At 38.6% G+C, this 22699-nt stretch overlaps 1 protein-coding gene across 2 annotated transcripts in view; it reads right to left on the bottom strand.

The window, feature by feature from the left end:
- The window catches only part of LOC113534715 (rho guanine nucleotide exchange factor 26), a 57610-nt gene that overhangs the window by 22581 nt on the left and 12330 nt on the right, over nt 1-22699 (bottom strand). For both annotated transcript variants that reach the window (XM_034305132.2, XM_053234772.1), the window contains exons 5-10: nt 20306-20362; nt 18753-18913; nt 6355-6507; nt 4694-4823; nt 2895-2969; nt 2717-2806 (exon numbers count right to left, since the gene is read on the bottom strand). In XM_034305132.2, coding sequence (XP_034161023.2) covers nt 2717-2806; nt 2895-2969; nt 4694-4823; nt 6355-6507; nt 18753-18913; nt 20306-20362 — 666 coding nt within the window. The remainder of the gene's footprint in view (nt 1-2716; nt 2807-2894; nt 2970-4693; nt 4824-6354; nt 6508-18752; nt 18914-20305; nt 20363-22699) is intronic.

Raw genomic sequence — 22699 nt, forward strand, 5'->3', positions numbered from 1 at the left:
CCACAGCCCCGCCCTTCTTGGTTTCTATTGGCTCACAAGATGAAGGTTTTGCGAAGTAGATAAAGTCGGCATGAAAGAAAGTAACGACTGTCAGAAGCAAACAGCTACCATCAGTAGATGAGACGGCTATATATATTTTTAAAGAAAACATTTGTTTACAGAGAAAACAGACCACAGTCCCACCTACTTGGTTTCTATTCGCTCACAAGACTCATGAGATTGGTGAATTAACAGGTCAAAGTTCACCTAGATAAAGTGGACAAAATGCAAAAGAAACTGCTACCAGAAGCAAAAGTGTTTTTCACGTCCTGTGTCCTTTCCCCTTCAGTGAATCTCGTTAGTTTGCTGCTTTTAGCGTAGTTGTCAGGTTTCTCCTGTATCGCTTTAGCAAGGGGTTAAAATTGTAAAAGCTACGGCTAAACCACTCTCTCAGCACTGTTGCTAGGCAACTAAGGAAATTGGGTGCCGAGCATAAATTATGTCTAAGATTAACAATTTAGCTAGCATGAAGATGTTAAGTGTTACATATACAGACCCAGTGACCGTGGGAAGAAGAGAAAAACGTTGGGAATATCAACAGAAGAAGGAAGGATGATGTCAGTCTGGAGCGTTTACAGTTTTAGGAAAATCCCTGCCAAAGCAGTGCATGGAAAGTTTGAAAGTCAGCATTGCACTCACACTTCAGAAGCATAAACTTCTTCTGTGCTCTTGACTTTAAGAGCGTACAATTCGGTTTTTAGGAGTATTTGTGTAAAATTGGCTACACATCCACAAGCGAGAGGAGAGATTTTTAATCCTCACTCCAGGCCCTGAGAGACGTGGGAACTCTCACAGCTTGTGCCGCTCGTCTGTTAGCGGAGCTGCATTAAGACTAAATGACAGGAGAGAGGTTTTCATCACGTGTTTCGTCACGGCTGCGGAACAGCAGCTGCGTGTTAGTGCGTTTTCTTTTATCTGTCCTGGTTTCTCTCCCTGACTCATCCTTCTCCTCTCTTCACCCCGTCTCTGACCCACTTGGCCTCCGTCCATGCAGTTATTCACCTCTGCTGCTCTGATATCAGACCCCTACACACTTATAATCGGATTTTTCAGGATCAGCTCCTGTGTGGCTTTTCAGACATGATTTGAGAATGAAGAGACTGCTTTTATTTCACCATCGAAACCAGAAGCTGGGTCTAATTTTGTTGGAATATCTATTAGATTCCATAAGCTTCCATTCATTTAGATCAGAAGTGTGTTGAAAACATAAAGAACATATTAATCGCTGAAAATGAACTTCATGTGTTTAAAGGATTTAATCAGTTTAAAGAAAAGAAGCAAATGATGTGCAAATGTAGATATTTAGAAATATTTCATCTGAGGATTGGAATTGGATTGAAAATGTTGCTAATGGTCACATTAAAAAAGGTACAACTTTGTTATTATTTTTTTTTTATTTACAGGAATTTGATTTTTTTAAGCTCAAACATTTCATTAATTCACTTCAGAAAACTAGACAAATCTAATTGAAAAAATGGCACTACATTGCTCTGAAAATAGAATAAATCCTAATTCAGTAACTTGTCAAAAATCCCAAGAAATCAATCAAGTATCAATAAATAAATCAATAAATAAATCCAGAAAAACAGTCCAATAAACTCATAGTGACACATTTAAATAGTGTGATAATCAAAAAAATATTTTTTTGTTTGTTTTTCTGAGTAACGTTTTAAATTTAAACACAGTCTACACATCTTTCTCTATCTGCTTTGCCTTTCATTTCTAAAAATATTTTACACTGTACCATTTTCATCACTATAATGCTGTCACAGGCGTGCAGGTATTCATGCAGTTATTTGCAGTAAATTTTAGACCAAACTACTGTCGATGAATATGAGCAATATCAGGAAAAATAATGCACCGTTCAACTGTCGGGTGAGAATTTATAATATAATCTGATTTCTCGTATCTGATCCACATATAGCACATATAGTGAAAAAGCAGCCATTTAAAGCTGAAAATAGAAAATGTTCCTGTGTGAAGATGAGTTGAAGATGGTGCACTTTTGCCATTTAGGAAATGTAAAATTCAGATAAAAGTGAATTTAAAAAATTACTGTTAAACAAGAAAAACAAACCTGAACATTAAAATGTACAAAAATGTACAAAAATGTACCTAAAATTGTGATTTCCTTTCATTCAGTAAGTTATGATATGTATTAAGAATTGTAGTTCTGGCTCCTGAGTGTCCCACACAGGAAAAAAAAATAAATCAGAGTTGTCACTAGCCAATCGTGGGTGTCTGTGAGCTCGTGTATGCGGAAGAGGGCAGATAGCGCTTTCCTCTGAGTGTTTAGCTGACTGGTAATGTAGCATGAGCAGCAATTCACAACAATGCTGTGGCTTCACGTGTCTCGGAGGAAGCGTGTATTTGGCTTTATCCTCCCGGCCGGTAGCTGTTGTGTGTCAGGAGAAAGCTGGCTAGTGGATAGGAACTGACAAATAACCAAATTGGAAGAAAATGAAGTAATAAATAACCATATAAACTTCATCAAATTTGACCCAGATTTTATTGGTATCATCTCATACCTTCAGATTACTGATATTAGAGGGATGGTGGTTTAACAAAGTGGGTGACTTTTGTAATTTTTTTTGTATGTGATATGTGTGTGTGATAATACAGTAAATACGTATACAGAAACTCCCCTCTCACTTAATCCCTGTGGGTCTGGACTTACCTTAATCTTAAACTCCAGCTGAGAGTTGATGGTGTACATCATCTCCGTCCGTTCCATTGTACGAGCGCCTTCATTACACTTCCGTACAAGCTGCACACCCACACACACACACATTAACACTGCTTTTACAATACCGCTGTATGCAGGAAGTGAAGTAATGGCAGCTGTAGCGTCTCACCTTGCTGACGGACTGAAGAGTTTTCTTGCATGCGTCATACTGAGGAGAGTCTTTAGGTGTTTTCTGACAAATAGTCTGTGAGGAAGACAACAAAATGTATAAAGGTGTCAATTTTGGCTTTATTGTTACACACTGATATGAAATGTTTTGCAAGAAGCTTCCAGAACACACACATCTCTCTCTCTCTCCCTCCCTCTCTCTCTCTCTCTCTCTCTCTCTGTCTCTCTCTCATGCATCATTTAAATTCCCAGCTCCAGAGAGGGAGAAAACCTAAACCAAACTTTCTCAGGCTCTTACAGTGAGACTGTTTGATTCTGCCTCAGCTCATGGGACGCATAAGGACTGAAGGAGAGAGAAGAGAGAGTGAGTGAGAGAGAAAGAGACATGAGATATGACGCCACAGGCTGAGAATTCTGAGCGTAATCCAGACAGTCTCTAATGTAACACAACCACACGTCTTTCTTAATCAGACACCCAGATCCATAAAGAGGAAACGCGTGGAAGAAAGGATAAGAATGAAAAGAAACAAGAAAAGAAAGAAATCTAGGAATACATTGAATGCATGTGCTACATGTGAAACTTAACAAAGTGCATTGCATACTGGGATAGAAATGACCTCAACACAACATCTCCCATGTCTTCCTGGTCACATAAACCACATTAAGTGACAAAGAATGGGCAAGAAAATGTGTGTGTGTAAGCAATAAAGAGGAGAGAAAGAAAAACAGGCAGAAGGAGGGAGCGAGTAATTAATCTGTTGTGTTGCATAAGAGCGACTTCTCCAGGTCACAATATTACAAGGAGCCACGGGGACGCCAGCGGCTTCGTCCAAATTACTAACATCCTCCCAAAAACAAGGGATTGTGTATGTGCGTGTGTCCTTGTACTTAGCTCTTTGTGAGGACCAGAAAGGACAAAATGTCCTCACTGTCACGCGGTCTTCACAAACAAAGTAACGTATCAATTTTCTAATCATATGTAAATCATAAAAAGGTCATGTTATGAAGTCTTTCCAACGTAGCTTACGTTACACCCCATGTAGTGAGCACATATAGTGAAAAAGCAGCCATTTAAAGCTGAAAATAGAAAATGTTCCTGTGTGAAGATGAGTTGAAGATGGTGCACTTTTGCCATTTAAGAAATGTAAAATTCAGATAAAAGTGAATTTAAAAAATTACTGTTAAACAAGAAAAACAAACCTGAACATTAAAATGTACAAAAATGTACAAAAATGTACCTAAAATTGTGATTTCCTTTCATTCAGTAAGTTATGATATGTATTAAGAATTGTAGTTCTGGCTCCTGAGTGTCCCACACAGGAAAAAAAAATAAATCAGAGTTGTCACTAGCCAATCGTGGGTGTCTGTGAGCTCGTGTATGCGGAAGAGGGCAGATAGCGCTTTCCTCTGAGTGTTTAGCTGACTGGTAATGTAGCATGAGCAGCAATTCACAACAATGCTGTGGCTTCACGTGTCTCGGAGGAAGCGTGTATTTGGCTTTATCCTCCCGGCCGGTAGCTGTTGTGTGTCAGGAGAAAGCTGGCTAGTGGATAGGAACTGACAAATAACCAAATTGGAAGAAAATGAAGTAATGAAAAAAGAAAATCTTGATTGTAAGGGTTTATAAGAGATCTGTTAAATAAGTGCCTAGAGCTGAATGCTGTTAGTGCACTACATATGAAGGGTGTTAGACTGAGAACCATACTAGAGCTTAGGATCGGGAAGTGACCATGACATACTGCGTAGTGTGACTGTTCATGGTGAGGTGTTGTTTTTAAGGATAAAGAGAAAAACACTCACATCCATGAGTAAAGGAAGCCTGGTGACTCTCTGCATGGGCAGAATCAGGAAAGAGATCATGGGAAGGTTTCGGCAATCCGGGTGAGCTTCAATCCGCGACAGAACCTCCTTAAAGGTCGGGCTCTTATTTCTGTAGAGAGTAGGGAGAACATGTGGATAGAGAGATAAATGGACGGATATAGAGCGAAGAGAATAGTTAGTTTTATTTTACAATTTGTTTCTTATCCATTATTTTATCCATTACAATCCTAGTTAATGATTCAAGTCGCTATGACTTTTGCCAGTAAGCAAACTATCCGTTACTTTATAATAATAAACAACAACAACAACTACTATTATTATTATTATTACTATTATAAATATTTTAATAATAACTATTCCCATATATAGTGTGTGTGTATATATATATATACACACAAAATGTAATGAAAATGGTATGACATTTATTATTAATACTAGCGCTATAGTCGTTTTGTCTATGTTTCTTAGTCAGTCATTAACATGAGAACAGAGCTGATCCTTGCACAGAAACCAGATCAAAAGGTCAAAGGTCAACATTACAGAGGAGTCATGGAAAGGTTTTTAACATCAATCATAGGAAGAGATAAAAGTGCCTGAGTAATTGTGTGTGTGTGTGTGTGTGTGTGTGTTTGTGCGTGTATTTACCTGGTAAACGAAAAGCCATGGAAGCTGTTAATATTCTAACCTTCGATCTTATCAACAGAATGCATGATTCCTTAATAATGATGTCAGGTTCTATTATTATGATTCACTATCTGTAGCTTCAGATGCGAGTTCTAAGCTGTGTTTCAAATTGCGTTGTGTGCTCACTGGGGGAAATTTCAGAGAAATGCAGTGTACGATTACAACCCGGGTGATGTATTTAAAAAATGTATTAAAATCAAAAATGTATTTAAACCAAACATTTCTTCCAATCACAGCCTTCTATACATAGGCAAAGGGGCGGAGCCATAAAAGAGTGCAGCAGTTTGTGTGTTTCAGAATGACAAAGCTGATACAGCAGTGATGCGATGCAAAGGTTTAAGGCAATCATTTTTGGTAGCTGATGTGACACGAGGTAGAACAGCGAAATAATTTATAATTACACTGTAATGCAAAACATTAGTGTCTGATTAAAGACGTTACGACCCTAGTATAAAACCAGAAGCGGACAAATCAGTAGCTGGGTGTCCAGGACAAGCAGATTTCATACTTTTTATTCATTGCCATATTCATTATCAGACAAGTACTGTCAGTACCCGAAAAAAAAAAAAAAAAAACTACTGATGCTGGCAAAACAATTTTTTCATTAGGTAAGTCTGTTTAAACTTAACACGCTTCACGGAGATGCACCACACCCTGGTCCTGTAACTAGAGATCTGGCTACATTTTACATACACACACATCAAACAGGACACAATCTGGCTGATTTTTACTAAGCATGACACTGGGAAATACATTCGAGGTTTTACTTGCTCAGTGGGTTCGCTAAGAAATGTATTATTTGATAAATTCGATGTTAGATAATCATGTACAGAGTGTATAGTGTTAGAATGCAGCAGTGCATGATTTGATTTGATACAGTACATAGACTTTGTGGAGTTTTTCCAAGTGTGTGTGTGTGTGCGCGTGTGTGTGTGTGAGGTTGTCTCCACACTCACGCTAGTCTCTGGAATGTTCTTTGCTGGTACACTTCATTCGAGCAGTATGTCACGTAGGGTTCGAAGTTTGCCTGGGCGTGTCTGATCACAATATCGCTGATGTCATCGATCACGATATTCTGCTGGTGTCTGTCCTCCAGTTCCTTAAAAAACCTGCAAGAGAGGAAAGAAGAGTGTAAGAGGACAATGCTACATGCCTAACATTCCACGTTCCTGACTCAGACAAGGATGATCCCTGCTTTAGTCACTGTAAGCACTGACTCGCATCAATGCATGCACAAACACACAAACACACACACACACGCACACAATCATACACACATGAAAAGACAGGAAGCTGTCCTAACACCTCACTCCCCACGGACACATCACACAGAGAGGAAGTCTCAAAAGTCCTGAAACGACCCAACATGCAACAAACGCACACTCACTCACTCACTCGCTCACTCACACACACACACACACACAGACACACAGATGTGCTGCTTTATGACTGAGTAATTCCACACGCCTTTTCCGAAGTCGTGAAACAGAGCGGAAGCATCTGTAGAGGAATCCTGTGTGACCTCAGATTCCACACTTCCTCCAAGCGGCTTCACTGACACACACACACACACACACACACTCCAGAATTCCAGCAGGTGAACCTGGAGGCTATTTCTGGACATGATGTCAGTTAGGAGGAAATACAGGAAGTCACAGCTGGGGTCCTGACATTACAGCCTTCCTAAAGAGTGTCCAAACCTTCTATGGTTAACTAAAGGACATAAGTTTACTGCAGGATTCAGTGTGTGTGTTCTAATAATAGTAATAATATTTATTAATATTTATTACTATTATAAATATTATTAGTAATGGTGTTGGCTTGGCAGTTAAGGCTCTGCGCTACTGACTGAAATGTTCAGAGTTCAAATCCCAGCACAGACATTAAGCCTCTCTGCTCCGGCTGCCCCTGACCTCTGACCTCCGACCTCAGTTTCCTTCCATGCTACAATATGCAAAGAGAAGGAATTTCGTGGTACTGCACCAGTGAATATGTAGAATAAATGTAAAAGGATCATTAGTAGTAGTAATAGCAATAGTAGTAATTTATTATGTAAAGAATAAAAGACTTGGGGGGCATGCTGTGATAGGAAAATAATCAACAAAAGGACTGGTCTGATATGGGCCGATGTCAAGAGGAGTTACTGTAACCAGCAAAGAGTTTTTCTATAACAATAAGTCATGTCATATATTACTGCAATTTGCTAACAATTCCAAATTTGTTTTAATAAAAAAAAAAAAATCAACACATCATACATTTTATTCATTTATTGTTACATGTAATGTTGTGGAACATTCACAAAACAAGTTAGCTCCTGCTATTACTAACATTACAGCAGCTACAAACAGTCGTTCTCTCACCAGCCTCTCTTTTTTTCTATCTCAAAGTTACTAAAACACAAAAAAGCAACTGGTCATGTTAGCGAAAACCCACAAAAATCACAAACTCACAAACTCAAAAATCAAAAACGTACAGCTTTACAAAGCACTGACACTGGAGACTCCTTCCATAAATGTTACATAAACATCTCCTTAAAGAAAACTTCATCATATCAACTATTACAAGCTTCTGTATTAGCTGTTACTATAGAAACTATAACATATTAGAACAAGCGCATTAATGTAAACCCTGCAGTGGGAACGACTGTCTGAGCTGCTGTTATAGAAAATTAATCAACCCCTTCTGACCAATCAGATTTGAGCATATAGGCAAAATATTTCTACTGGCATTAATGCAGTCCTGATGGTTTATCTATTAGTGCTAAATAGAAAACATGACACAAGAATCTAATGATGTACGGCTAATCAGGTGGGAGAGATGCTAGTTCAGGTTACAGAGTGTTAAAGTGTGCTGTGTTTTGACCGGAGCTTTGACAGAGATGTGATAAATGACAGATTTCCAAGGTTTTGACACAATCCATGACCTGTGACTCAGAGCAAACATGCCAGCAGCAAAAACTGGTTAGCATTCCAATTTATTAGCCTTATATTTAGCACTGTGTTAAGTAAAAGATAAACATTTCAGCTCTTAGTGATCATTAACATCCACATCACTGCTCAAACAGCACACTCAGCACATGAACAGTGTGTGATGGAAACGCTTCAGTGAATACTCATGACCTTGCGAGCATAGATCAGGAGCTGGAACTACACTGTGTGTGTGTGTGAGTTTGTGTGTTTTAAAAGCATTAGACACAACAGTCTGATAAAGAGTAACGGCATGCTGAGCATGCAGCTACTGTGTGTGTGTGTGTGCGTGTGTGCGATTCATATCCATCACGCAACACCAGAAAGCCTGACCCTGTGCGCGCACACACACACACACACACACAAAAAAAACCCCAAAAAAACAGTACAATTTATGGCAGCTTTAAACACACCTCACTCTGTATTCTGAAAATAGCTCAGTCATGACGAATGAAGGATATAGTGCATGTGTGTGTGTGTGTGTGTGTGTGTGTGTGTGTGTGTGTGTGTGTGCCGTGAAACTGACCCGTCACACCAACTTGTACAAGCCTGACAGAACGCCCTCACAGCTGTTGCTACACAGGATCGTGTTTGCCACGATTACCAGATTCCAGAAGATTCCAGACAATTCCAGAAAATTCCATATGAATGTTCCTGTCTTGTGTTATTTACAACTTCAGATTCTCAATTCCACAGCTGCGGTATTTCAAACATCTGTATTTTCTGATAGGTTGGAGAATTTTACGAGTTGTAAAGTAATGTGGACGTTTCTCAATATGACAGAATGCCTGGAAGTTCGGTTAGCGGTTGATGCTAAGTGTAATTACAGTGTAATTTTAGCTGTGCACTCTTGTTTTTTAGGAATTAACATGCAGATATGAGGGAAATATTGATATTCCTGATGGTCTTGTTTCTGCTTTCATACATCGGTTGTATATATGACTTAAAGGCTCAAATGATTAGCCTTAGGCATTATTTAGCTTATGCTTAGCGTCCATATTACTCAGTTGGCTAGCAACAATGTTCTCACAACATCTTTAATCACTTGTCTGTTCATATCCATTCTTCTGTACCTTACAATATGAACTGTGACAACATTCACAACTTCAGAGAATCTGTGGTTTTTATTTTACCCCATCCTTGAATACGAAGTGTGATCCAATAATGTCAGGTTTAAAGACAGAGAATTAGCACTCACAGCGCTGCTATTAGCTAGCTGTCCATGTGCTGTGTGGCTTAGTGTAATTAGCATGTTATTTTAGCCATACAGAATGCTTTCTTAGCAATTTTATCAACATTTCTGATAGATTTTCCTGGGTTCACTTAGAAGGAGCACTCAGGGAGAAGTCTGTGTTCGCGCCACTGCCACCACCTCTGGACCGGCACCGGGGAAGAGAGTGCCAAAGAAACACACAAAGTCAGTGTTAGAGTAGCAAAGCTCTTCAAAGTTTACTGAGGAATTTACTGAGGTAAAAGCTGTTTTATTTTGTTTTCACTGTCAGTTTGACTAAATACAGTCTATAAGTAACTTCTACAGTACTTTTAGACAGCAGTTTTGCCTGTCACAGCTCACTAGAACTAATTATGTGCTTAATTGTATGCTTTAAAAAAACTAAACTCAACCCAGTTACTCATTTAAGGGCAAAATGCACGTTCACATGTAGCATAGTTTGTAGTTTGTCTGTTGGGGGGATGTAGCGACTGCTAATGAGAAACAAACCAAAAATTACAGTCAAAATGTCTCATCTACAGCCCACTATATGATTTACACACCCCATTTCTGTTTATTTACGTTTCATTTACAAGTTACATGCTAGACTTCATACTAGCTTCTTTAACAGATTAGCTAAGCAAGCTAACTGTACTAGCTACATACACTCCAGAGGCACCAACGATCTCTGCTTCCTACTTCCTTCCAAGCTTTACGTATGTGACAGGATAAGATGAACCCATACGTTTTTTTTCTTTCATGTTTGTGCATCACAGTAGATGGGAACTAACTGCAGGCAGGAACTAACATTGTGAGTGGGGAACTGAAGAAACGTCGGACCACATGAGGAATCATTCGAGGCAATCGCTTGGATTTGTTGTCTGAGATCTGTTTTCTTAAATTCAGTGGTCCTTGCAAAACAGAAGTGACCTCATACCATGATATCAGCCATTACTAAGTGACAGACTTGTGGGTTCACCTTCCCATGTCCAAAACAGCGTTTAACTCCACGCTTATCCTGTAAGCGAAGAAAAACAATAAGAGCTGTGCGCTCCAATAAGTGTGTTAGAGAGTAACCACACACACACACACACACACACACACACACACACACACACACACCCTGCCCCCTCACGTGACCACACATCCCACAGTCAGACGGTGTGGAAAAACACCACAACTCCACACAGGATCACTCACTCGCATGAGACGTCCAACACACACACTCACATTTCCCACACACACACTGCTTGGTATGAATTTTCCTTCTGTGTGCGTGTGTGTGTGTCTCAGCAATAACCAAAAAAAAACCCAACACAAAACCAATTGTCACAATACTATATTTATTCAGATTGCCATGATTATAAAATGTTCTAAAATGATAAAATATTTTTATGTATTTTGACACATCTAATTTTTTTTATTATTTCTTTAATTTACTGTTTGAGGATTAATGCATAGTATTTAATTTTCATCAGATATATTTGGTTGATATTCATCAATAAAATAAAGTTTTTGCATAAGCTTATGTAAAAATCAAATGATTTTTTGTGCATGGATAAGGAATTTAAAAATCTTGATGCATCAAATAATTTTTAAAAAACTTTTTACATTAACTTTCCTCTTTTTATTGTGGGTTTGTGCTATTGTTTTAATAATGCATTTTGCTTTTTATTCATGGCTGAATAAATAACGGCAACAAACAATCAATAAATATCACAAACACCAAATATCATAAAATAGCATAAAATACTAATCCAGCGCTGCAGAAAGTAAACTAAAATCATCAGCCCCTGACTTACAGTCGTTCCGCAGAACTGAAAATATGACGATGAATGAAAATGGGAATGAAAACAGAGGAAACAGCTTTGCTTGAGCCACTATTTCTAATTCCTATAAATATTAGACTTTAATATGTAGTAAAGTGGTATACTTTGATATACTGTGTTTATTTAAAAAATAAAAAATGGACATATAACATTTTAATCATAATAATAAACTATATTTTAAATGAGTTTTTCCCTTTTATTGTCACTTTTCCAATAAACTCTTAAGATTTTGAACTTTTTGTCGTTTTGAAAATTTCCCTAATGCACATCAGACAAGACACAATCTGGCTGATTTTTACTAAGCATGAGACTGGGAAATACATTTGAGATTTTACTTGCTCAGTGGGTTTACTAAGAAATGTATTATTTGATAAATTTGATATTAGATAATCATGCACAGAGAGTATAGTGTTAGAATGCAGCAGTGTATGATTTGATTGGATACAGTTCATAGCCTTTGTGGAGTTTTTCCAAGTGTCTTTGTGTGTGAGTGAGTGTGTGTGTGTGTGTGTGTGTGAGGTTGTCTCCATGATTACACTTCTTTCAAATGAATCTCATTTGTATTTTTACCCATGATGCTTGCCAGATGAATCGCGAGCTGTCAATCAGCACCTCAAGCCCCGCCTCCATGACGGTTTAAACGTTGACGTACTTCAAGTCAAAAACCTCTTCATCTTAAGCCAGTAAATCAGACTGACATGCTCTGTCATATTTACGGTTTTCTGTCTCTCTCATACTGTTCTTGACGTTCGTTCTCCATCACACCTTTCTTACGAGCCGAGTGATTTAAACGCAGCTGTCAGGCTGCTCTCGAGGCATTTCACACTGACACATGGATTCTTTACATTTCTTCAGACAAATACTACAAACATCAGTTCCAGATCATCTTTATATTAAAACACCACATGATATTTATCTTACGCTCCCTCAACGAGAAGATTGAGGCGAGATTTATTAACTTACTTCATGAGTGTATGTCAGAGATGAAAGCTATAAATCCATGCAGACCCACATTACTCTCAGATTTCATAACCTTTACAATCATAACAATGAGTCACTTCAACCTCCTCCATATAACCATGCTCACTATAACATGAAAAGCAAAGCTTCGCTCTCTTTTCCACCCAACGTTGGACCTGCAGTGCTCCGGTGAAGTATTTCTACAAAGAAGCCCATGACTCTACAATTCCAAAATCAGATGAGGGGCTTTCCTTTGCCTGCTGAAACTCAAACAGCACCAACAACCATGATGGATGATGCTGTTTGTTTAACTTACAAGCGCTAATGTCACAGTATACTTCTTGTGTAAACGACGTTTGCATGGCTTTATCTATCAAAATGACTCCATTGTGGAGAAAACAACTGCAGATGTCATGCAGAGCTCCGTGGACTAACACGCTACACGACAAACCCAGTGATTGGAGAATTCACACAACAGCCAAAACCAAACCGCACAGTATGCAAGCTTGTATGATTGCGAAGATGATTTCAGATTCTCACAAAACTCACACTGAAGGTTTTACTTCTGACTTTAAAAACATTTACCTTATCAGTGTGATTTCATACAAACGAAGTAAAACATACAGTATAGCTGCTGACTCCGCCCCAAATCTAATCTTCGTTAACTTTTCATACATAATACGTCATGCACGTTATTACGAATTCTCAGGTGTGAGATAATGTTGGTCACGCAGAAGCAAGAACTGGTTCCTTTTTTGGTGTGGAAAAGTCTAGAACACCTAGAAATCTGTTTGGGTGTCAACAGAAATGCAATGAAATGAACATCCAGACTAAATGCAAGGTTTACCTGGAAAAAATGCTAATTCAATAGGAGCCTGGAACAGCTAAAGGACTTTTCACCTTGTGTCAAGTTCATCTGGGTGAAAATTCACAAACTTCAGAGGCATGAATTAAAAAGGGCGAGGCTGTTGGACTATTCTTTATCGGAAAAAAAAATGGAAGTACTGCTAGTCACATCAGACTGTTTCTTTCTACTGTTTTCTCAACATCACAAAAAATGACAACAAACAAACAAAAACTTAACTAGCTAGAATTTCTTCCCAATAAAATAATGAGGTCAACATGCAGTGTGATCGCTGTTTAAGAGTCTTGATACAGATATTTTCGGTGAGTATGTAATGTTGTTTTCCTCAGTCAGGAGTCCATTATACTTTACTGGTGTAACGCTCGCTGACTTTTAGCTGCACTAGAAATACACAGCATTGCACTAAAACTTGACCTAAATGAGTCTGACCCCATTTCCTCATCCAATTCAACCCCCCCCCTTCTCTCTCTCTCTCTCTCTCTCTCTCTCTCTCTCTGACTTTATGGCTCACACATGATGTTCCAGACTCCTGCTCTTGTACATGTCCATCTCTGAGAGAAGCGTGGGTGTGTGTGCTGTTTTTTAATCCTGCTCACTTTGGCATGAGAACATCTGAGGATGAATAAAAAGAGAACGGGTTCAAAAGGGTTTCCTGTGTTTCTAGTGCTTATGTTACGAATTTATTTGTGAGGAATTGAGGCCCAGGTGTGCTAGTCGATAATTTTATGTTTCTTACAAAAAAAAAAAAAAAAAAGTGAAGAGATATGGGAAAACAAGTGTTGAAACAGTAAGAATAAAGCATGAGAAAAAAAGAAGCTAGCGTATCTATCTTGAGAAAACTCAAAGTTGGAAAATGTAGCTCAGAACACATGACAGGAAGATTGCAAGTTCAAATTCCAGAGCTGGTTAAAAAAAAAAAAGCCAGTGTTCAGATCTTGAGCACGATTCTTAGAAGTGGACTCTTAGAAGAAGATGTGGAGGCGTTTTTGCAAACACTGGACTCAAAGTCCCAGAATGCAATGCAGCTATACGACACAGTTGTGCTGAGTTACGGAGTTATGAGCTGGACAGCATAAAGGACTAAAGCACCGCTGCATCGCTGTCTTTAGGTAAAGATAAATCAAGGGCTAAATCCCACTGCAACACTATCAGCAGGTAGTCGGCATTATGGGTAATGTAGGAGCTAAAGAATGTGAAAATAAACCAACAAGGAAGTTTAAACCAAAAAGTCAACTCAATTTTATCACAAAACAAATTTCATACGCTGTTGAAGATCACGTTAATTCTACAGGTTCATATTAAAATAGTTTAAACACATAGATTTATATTTAAATGACATGGGTCATGACTCCAAAATTGTCAGCGTGACATTTTAACCATTCATGACCACTGTGTGTGTGTGTGTGTGTGTGTGTGTGTGTGTGTGTGTGTGTGCGTGTGTGTGTGGGGAACACTAAAGCCTTGTCTGAAATCATCAGGTTTCCTCTGCATTCCCTCCGTTTCCTCTCAACTCCCAAAAACATGACAGAAAGTGGACTGACGACTCTACCTGTAAATGAGTGTGTGAACATGTGTGTGTGTGTGTGTGTGTGTGTGTGTGTGTGTGTGTGTGTGTGTGTGTGTGCAGATATTCCTGTCACACAGCCAGTGTTCCTGGGATGGACTCCGTGACCCTGACCAGGATAAAGAGCTCACTGGAGATGAATGAATGAAGATAAGATTGAGTAAACCAAATCAGTGAGAAGTTCAAGGTGTGTGTTCTATGTGTATGTGATCAGTTCGCTATAGGTATTCGGCATAAGTACCTTATTTAGATTGACTGGGATTATATTTTACATTTCCTTTTGTAATTAATCGAACATATGCAAAAACAGATTTTAAAAAAAGCCCTCGGTGCTCAGCTTGATGCTCGGATTGTATCCAGTCTCAAAGGCAAGTTGCCCAAATAAGCAAATTAAAGGAGTAAATGGAAATGTTGATCATTTCCAATTTGCTTAAAAGGAATAATAATAGTACATAAACAATCAGAATGGAACAGATTCCACTGACACAGTTCTAATGATGCAACCAAAGATTGCACAAAAAAGCAGAAATGTACCAGACTATAAAACCAGTTTTGTGGGCACATTTACAGAAAGCAGTTTTCCATCATTTCTTCACAGGAATTGTGATAGCTTCAGTGATCCTCCAGCTCATTTCTTTTCAATGCCCCAATTCTGATTTCCAGTTCTATTTTATTTACATGACCCAAAAATGTGTCTAATATATCATTTCTCAAATTCATCTAAGATATTATAGCAATTCTCATCATAGAGAAAGCAGATGGTGTTTGGGCCACTAGCCCACTCGGTGTCAGGGGTTGCGCACTATTTCCAGCGCCAGAGGTTTAATGAATCCCTGCTTTAATGTCAGGATATGGGAGAGCACTCCGTCTTTTAGGGATCACATGATTTCCCGTTGAGTGCTGTTATTTCCCACAGACAGAATGAAGTCAGTGACCATCTCTCAAACACGCTATCAATCCTGTCCTTCTCCACAGAGCTCAATGGGTCATTCAACAGAGCATAACTTCATCAGTGTGTGTATGAATGTGTCATAGGGTTACAGTTGATAGTGAGGTCTGTCACTTTCACTACCACTTTCAGACCAATGCAAAGCAATATCAGGATACCAAACAGCTCTTCTTTGTCATATCTCAGAGCTGAAAATGTAAATCATGTCCAGAAGATAAAAGCGTTTAGCTGCAACTCACTAGACTACAAGGCTCGGGATTTAACCCTCATCTGTTCAGCTCCAGAGTAAGTCACTTTGGATAAATAAAAGCAATCTTCCAAATGAATCTTATCAATCCTGGAAAAAGCCACAGCACACAGAAAAAGTAACCAATGAAGTGAAAAACCGTCCTGCTTTCCTCTCACCAAACCCACGTCATGTGTTGTAGGAAATTAATGAATAATATCTCGGTAGAAGTCAGCTGAAGTTAGCTGTGAGCCGCGTCCCAAAACTCATGTCTAGACTAGAACGGCTGAACCTAAAGGCAAGCTTTCTGAAAGGATAAGTGACATGACTGACAGGCGAAAGCTGACGTACCTCCTTGTCCTGATTGGTGGGATGTTGGTGGTCCATATCTTTGAGACCACAGAGACCAGAGTTTCTGGTGCATGTGGTGGGAATGTGAGAACAACTTCACCAAATATCACAAAACAGATCGTTCAGAAAGATGCTACTTTGAGATGCTAGTTTGTGGTATTTATAAGAAATATGCAGGCACGCACGCTGTCATGTGCTCTTACACACGTAGTGACACAGAGAATAAACATGACTGGGAGTGTAAACATTGTTTATCTCGCTCCAAGGTCACAGCATGGTACAGAATAGACACGCTCCCAAAACAGGATGTTCTCTGAATATATAATCCCCTTTACTTATTGACCTGAGAACAGTCCATGGCAATATGACGGTATAATATCATTATCACAATAAGTTCTGTTACAATTCAGATTTCTGAGATATGAGTATTGCAATATCTTATAAAAAATGTTTTAATAACAATTACAAATGATTTCATGTTATGTCTTTATAAAGTCTTTAAAAAAACATTTAATTTTCACAGGTTTTTTTTTTTTTTTTTTTTTTTCAGTGATCAATTTTTTTTGTGGACGTCAAATAAAATGTCAAATCAAAGTCAGCCTTTCACAGGTTTATTTAAAAAAGAAAAAAAAAAACGACACGTGTTTTACTATCGGTTTGTCAGCAAAACTAAATACCATGATAGTATTGTGTATCATAGAAAAGTTACAATCCGAAATCACTGATCTGAAATCAAACACGTGAACAAACAGCCACCGGTTTGAGCTCAGCCTTCGATTGGAAGATAAAAATCCTAAGAAGTCATGATAGAGCTTACTCCTTTGTACCTGGTGCATGCAGCCAAACGTTGTTTGTTTATGTCTCACCAATAACCTCAAATTATATTGAGGTCATCGTGTCTCTCGTGTCAGGACTCGTCCCATGTTAGCTAAATCACAGATGTGAAGCCAGTGATAGCCTGTACGATTATTCCTGATGATGTGCCAGGGAAATCCAGGGCATACGTCATTACAGTCGCTAACACTGCTAAGCTTCAGCTAGCAACACTGCTCAAACAGAGACAATATTTACACAACCTCGACTAAAACTACAGCGAGTGAATCAGCTGCAAATGGACGGCAAATACAGAACTGAAGATCTGCCATTAAATAATTAATTCATTTAATAATACTAGATTCAAAAAAATTTAATAACGGCATGTACCAAAGTGTTTTATTTCTCTTATTTTGTCAACGCTAAAATCTTTTTTTTTTAGTTATTAAAGAATGTCTTACTTTTATCCATTTATAGTCACATTTAATGTCATGGAATGCCCGTGAAAAAGGTTTGTTCCTGTTATCACTTACGTTACAGCAGCTATAAAAAGTCATTCCTTCACTTTCTCAAGACAAAAATGCAGTTTGCTAACAAGAAACCTCGCTCTTGACGTTTTCCTCGACCGGAAAAATTTACAGCTTTATCTCTGACTGTTCCAAAACGCTGACACTGGAGACTCCTTCCATAAATTATACATAACACACAGTATCTACTAGAGAGAAGTTTTTAATTTTATACTATTAATCTTTAGATTATGTGGAACATCCACCATACAAGTCCTTTTTTAAGCTGTTACTATAGAAACAGTTACAACCAGCACGTTAATATGAACCTGCTGCACTATTGTCAGAGCTGCTGTTCTAGAAAACTAATCAACACCTTCTGACCAATCAGAAATGAGAATTCAACAGCATGAAATAATCTTTAGCACTGTTTCATGTAGAGCAAATCGTTGTAAATGAGTTGTTTTGTACTAAGGGTTAACAGTAGGGAGAAATCTTGAAGTGAGTGGATAAACAGTGTGACAGCGATAGGACACCGAGTTCAGACCTGCTCCTACATGACTGCACCATTGTGTAACCATCCAAAGGTTTGCATCACTTGACTCACTTTTGTCAAGAAAAGAATACATTTAACACATAAAACACCAAGCTACACACACGCACACACACATCCACGCGCACACGCGCACACACACGCACTCTAGAAATCCAGCTGGCACAGCACAGATTACTTGTAAGCACAAACACCAGAGAGATGGCATCAAGCGGCCAGGATTTTTTTTTTTTTTTCAATGCTCTTGTGGATGACGAAGACTGAAAAGACAAATCTACCCCAAATCTAATGTGCGCTTGTTTTTTCAAAAACACTGGCTGATTTTGGCAAATACATGAATGATTCTGATTCTTTTCAGTGAGTCATTACATGTTGAATCTCAGATTCCACTCCCAAACAGCTCATTGCCATTTTTTTCTAAAACGTTAATGATATTATGACGGATGATGATTTTTCTTTGTCTAGCTATGACAGAGAAGAAGCTAACATTCAGAAATCTGGCCTCTACAGACTTGAGAAAAGCTCCGAGCAGTTCTCAAACAGAAGGGAAGGATGGTCTTACTTTTTACTGGCCTCACACACATCCACGATGTTGGAGAAGAGGTGGTGGTGGTCCGTCTTGGTCATGGTGTCGCTGAGTTCTGGCGAGTTCTTGAACAGGCGGATGAGGATCATGAGGCTGTGCAGATAGCTGTGCTCTGATGAGATCACCTCGAATATCGCCTGAGAGACACACAACTGATTTAACACTGACGATATACTGTCGCTGGAATGATGTGGTCTGGGAATGAATTAATGATTCATAAGATTTGTATTTCACATTTTGAATCATGATGCTGTACATGGATCACGTTTTTGATTTTTGATGATACAGGATCTGATATTGATCTGATACTGATTTTTTTTCGCACTTTATTATCGCAGAAGCTGTTTACTATGTGTTTTTGTAAGAATTTTTGTTTGCTATTATCTTGATAAGACTATTAAACCTAACAATTACATGTAGTCCATTAAATTTGCATCTGGATATCATGAGTTACTCTCGTGAGTTGATTATTTTCCTACAATAGCATGACCCAGTGTGTTCTGGGGGAGTTTGCATAAAACAGAGGCGTGTCTGCCAACTACATAACGGGACTCTAAATACGCAACTTACCTTGAGTAAAAAATTACACATTTATTAAATCCGTTTACATGCAGTGTCTTCCATACAAGTCCCTGTGAACGAACTGTTACTATAGAAACAATAAGGTATTAAAATGAGCGCATTAATATAAACCTGTGATTTACTTTGCAATCAGAACGACTGTCAAAGCTGCTGTTAATTAATCAACACCTTTTGTCCAATCAGAATCGAGAATTCAGCTGCACTCTTGATACTTTCCAGGGCTTCTGACTATCATGTTATTAAGTTTCTACCCTATGATTCAGACACATGTCAGGCATTTTAATCCAATCAGAATCATGTCCTGGCCTTGTTGCATTTCACAATGTATTGATACTGCTAGATAATTTTAGGAATTGACTCCACCCTTCCAGTGAAGTGCTGCATTTAGGAGAACTTGATGGGAGCGTTAGGGGATTAATTAAATACTGATTAAGTCTGCATTCAGAAATGCTGACAACTCTGATGGGAAAAGCTGAAAAACAATAATGCCACTGGCGATCATGTCACAATATTTAATAACAGTGTTTGCTAATGCTATAGACCTTAATGTACTTGGATATGAGAAGGTCTAACCGTTACAGCTATATTAGGGTGTGTTTATTAGTCAGTAGGACACAAAGTTTATTTATCAGCCCTAATGTTTACACTAAGTATGATTTATGGGTTTAATACACATATCTCAAATGGACAGCGGTTACTAAGTGGACGCTGGAGAGAGTGCTGAAAAGGAGGAGCACACACACTCACACACACACACACACACACACACTCACTCACACACATGCATGTAATAGATTCTTGTATCAGGTTGGTCTTAAGAGCTCGCCAACAAAAACCAGCTGTTCAAAATGGTATGTTCCAAAGCACTCAGAGAAAGAGGGGGATGGACGAAGAGAAAGAAGAACGAAGGTAGAAGGCTATAAAAAGGAAGAAGAGGAGCACATTACCTCTTGTCTCTTGCGTTCCTCTTGGCTCAGCCTGTCACACACTCCACTTTTTTTAACCTGGAAGAGACCAGAGCAACCAGGATGAAGCACTGAACTCTGATTAGCGCAAGATTAGATTTGACTTCAAAACATTCAGATGTCTAATTTTAGCTAGCTTGTTAGCACTTGGTTGTAATTACATGATATAACAGTTAGACAAATATTTGCCAGCTTGTAGTAACCTTGCCTACTAGTTTACACAGCATAATAGTTAACCTAATTCTGCGAGCAAATCTGGCTAATTATTGTATACATAGTATACATAATCAACTGTTAGCTAGCTTATTAGCACATGGCTTAAGTTCATGATTAGCCAAACATAAGCCAGCGTGTTAGCTACTCTTACACAATATGATTGTTAGCCCTTGTAGGCTTGCTAGTGCTTGGCTTTAATTACATTATATTATACATTGCCTAACCTTAGCTTGATAAACTTGGCTAGCTACTAAGTAAGAAAGAAACACTTGGGGTGTGCTGTTATGGGGAGAAAAAATCAAAGATGGAGGCAAGTGAGGCGTCAGAGTTTCTGTTACCAACCCAACGTTGATTCTTTTCCTATAACAGTATGCCTGAAGTGTTGGATTCCTCTTATACTATATCAATTTGCCGGTGACTACAATTATTCGTAATTAAAGAATTACACATTCTTGCGCTTTGCCTTGGAGCCAAACTACTGCTGTTATAGAAATGAATCAACACCCTTCGACCAATCAGGTTCGAGAATTCAATAGCAATATGGTACAAATAGCTAGCTACATAGCTGCTGCAGTACATTAGTGCAGTGCTGTGCTGGCTAGTGTCACTAGTTTTGCTAAATCAGGACAGGCAATTTAATTATATTTAGAGATATTACAGATATTTTGCTAAAAAACAATTACAGAGATGTGCAGCTCCCAGTGAGAGAGGTGAAGAGGAGGAGGGAAGGACAGAAAATCTCTTAAAAGGAGTAAACAATATAGCTCAGGAGGAAACTAAAAACTAACAGAAAACGCTAGAATCAGATATCAGCTAGCTGTAACAAAGACGCCCTTCACACACCTGGTCTGAGCACGCTCACTGGAATGGGGTTTTACTGAATTATGTGTCCGAGGGTTTTTTTTTTAATAAATAAATAACACCCATTTGCCTCACACCAGCTTTCTGTTTGGAAGTTGATGGAGCTAGGATGTTGTTATAATTAACGCTAAGTATTTATACAAGAGCTTATGTTTGTACAGCATTAATGTGCGATGCCACTCAAATAACCTATAATGATTATGTGTGTGTGAACAGATTGAAATAAAACCATTTCCCTGATCAAGTTTCCTCCAGAGAAACTGCAGGCACCTGAGCCGCATTCTGTTCATTCATAACCAGGGCAGAAAAACAAGGCTGTAAAGCCACAGCGCTATGAGAGCCGGCTGAATCAAAAGCTCCTGCTGCTGCTTTGTGCCCAACAAAAACTTCCCAAATCAGGAGCGCCCAAAACCACGGCTCAGATTCTATCTAACACTGCACAGGAAATCAGGAGTGGGACTCGAATGACCGCGCCACGCCCGAGGATAGAGCCTTAACGGAGCCGGATAATCTGCACACGACCCAAACACAGCCCCAGAACATTCTGTCCAAAGCCTGAACCCTTCAATCCTACCGAATGAAACCTATAGTCATATAGTTTTAAATCGGAACAGTGTGTCAAAATTGTGTCTGAACTGCAGACAGGAAAAAAAATAACATTCCTAATGATATAACTGGTTATTATTTTTTCATTTGCAATACGATACCAAATATCTGATACTAGTGACACACTGAAATAAAAATTCCCATACAAAACTGAACTTCAGGACTCTCTGAAACCTGAAGCCAGAAACTGAGAGAAATGGAGACTTCTGAAAAGGCTGAAATGTCTGTAGCTTGGAGCTGGTCTAAAAATAGCATCTAAAGGCTCAATATGGAAAAATACATAAAACTACTATCTATACTGCCTCTATTAGCCTCTATTAACCTAACATCCTCAACAACAGAGAACAGTCTGTCATCCAAGTCAGTGAGGCCCATTTTGTTTTAGTTATACTTTGCTCTTTGGCAGAGGCTTTTCAAAAACTGACTATGCACTACGTCGGCTTGAAAGCCAAACTCCGACTTGCATGAGAAGCTGCTGTTTGCGATGAGCAAATTAACTCCATAAAATAATTTCCTAAAATAACTCCATAAAATAATGAATATCAATATCAAATCCATCTAAAATTCAAATTTATAAAATTAAATTTGTTCCACTTTTATCCATTAATGGCTTTGACCAACATACAGTAGATTATTTTTTTTACATGCTTGCTCTGAAATCCATAAGAAAGTGAAACACGCTTGGAGGAGAGC

This window comes from Pangasianodon hypophthalmus, chromosome 6, assembly GCF_027358585.1.
Source record: "Pangasianodon hypophthalmus isolate fPanHyp1 chromosome 6, fPanHyp1.pri, whole genome shotgun sequence".
Taxonomy (NCBI): Eukaryota; Metazoa; Chordata; class Actinopteri; order Siluriformes; family Pangasiidae; genus Pangasianodon; species Pangasianodon hypophthalmus.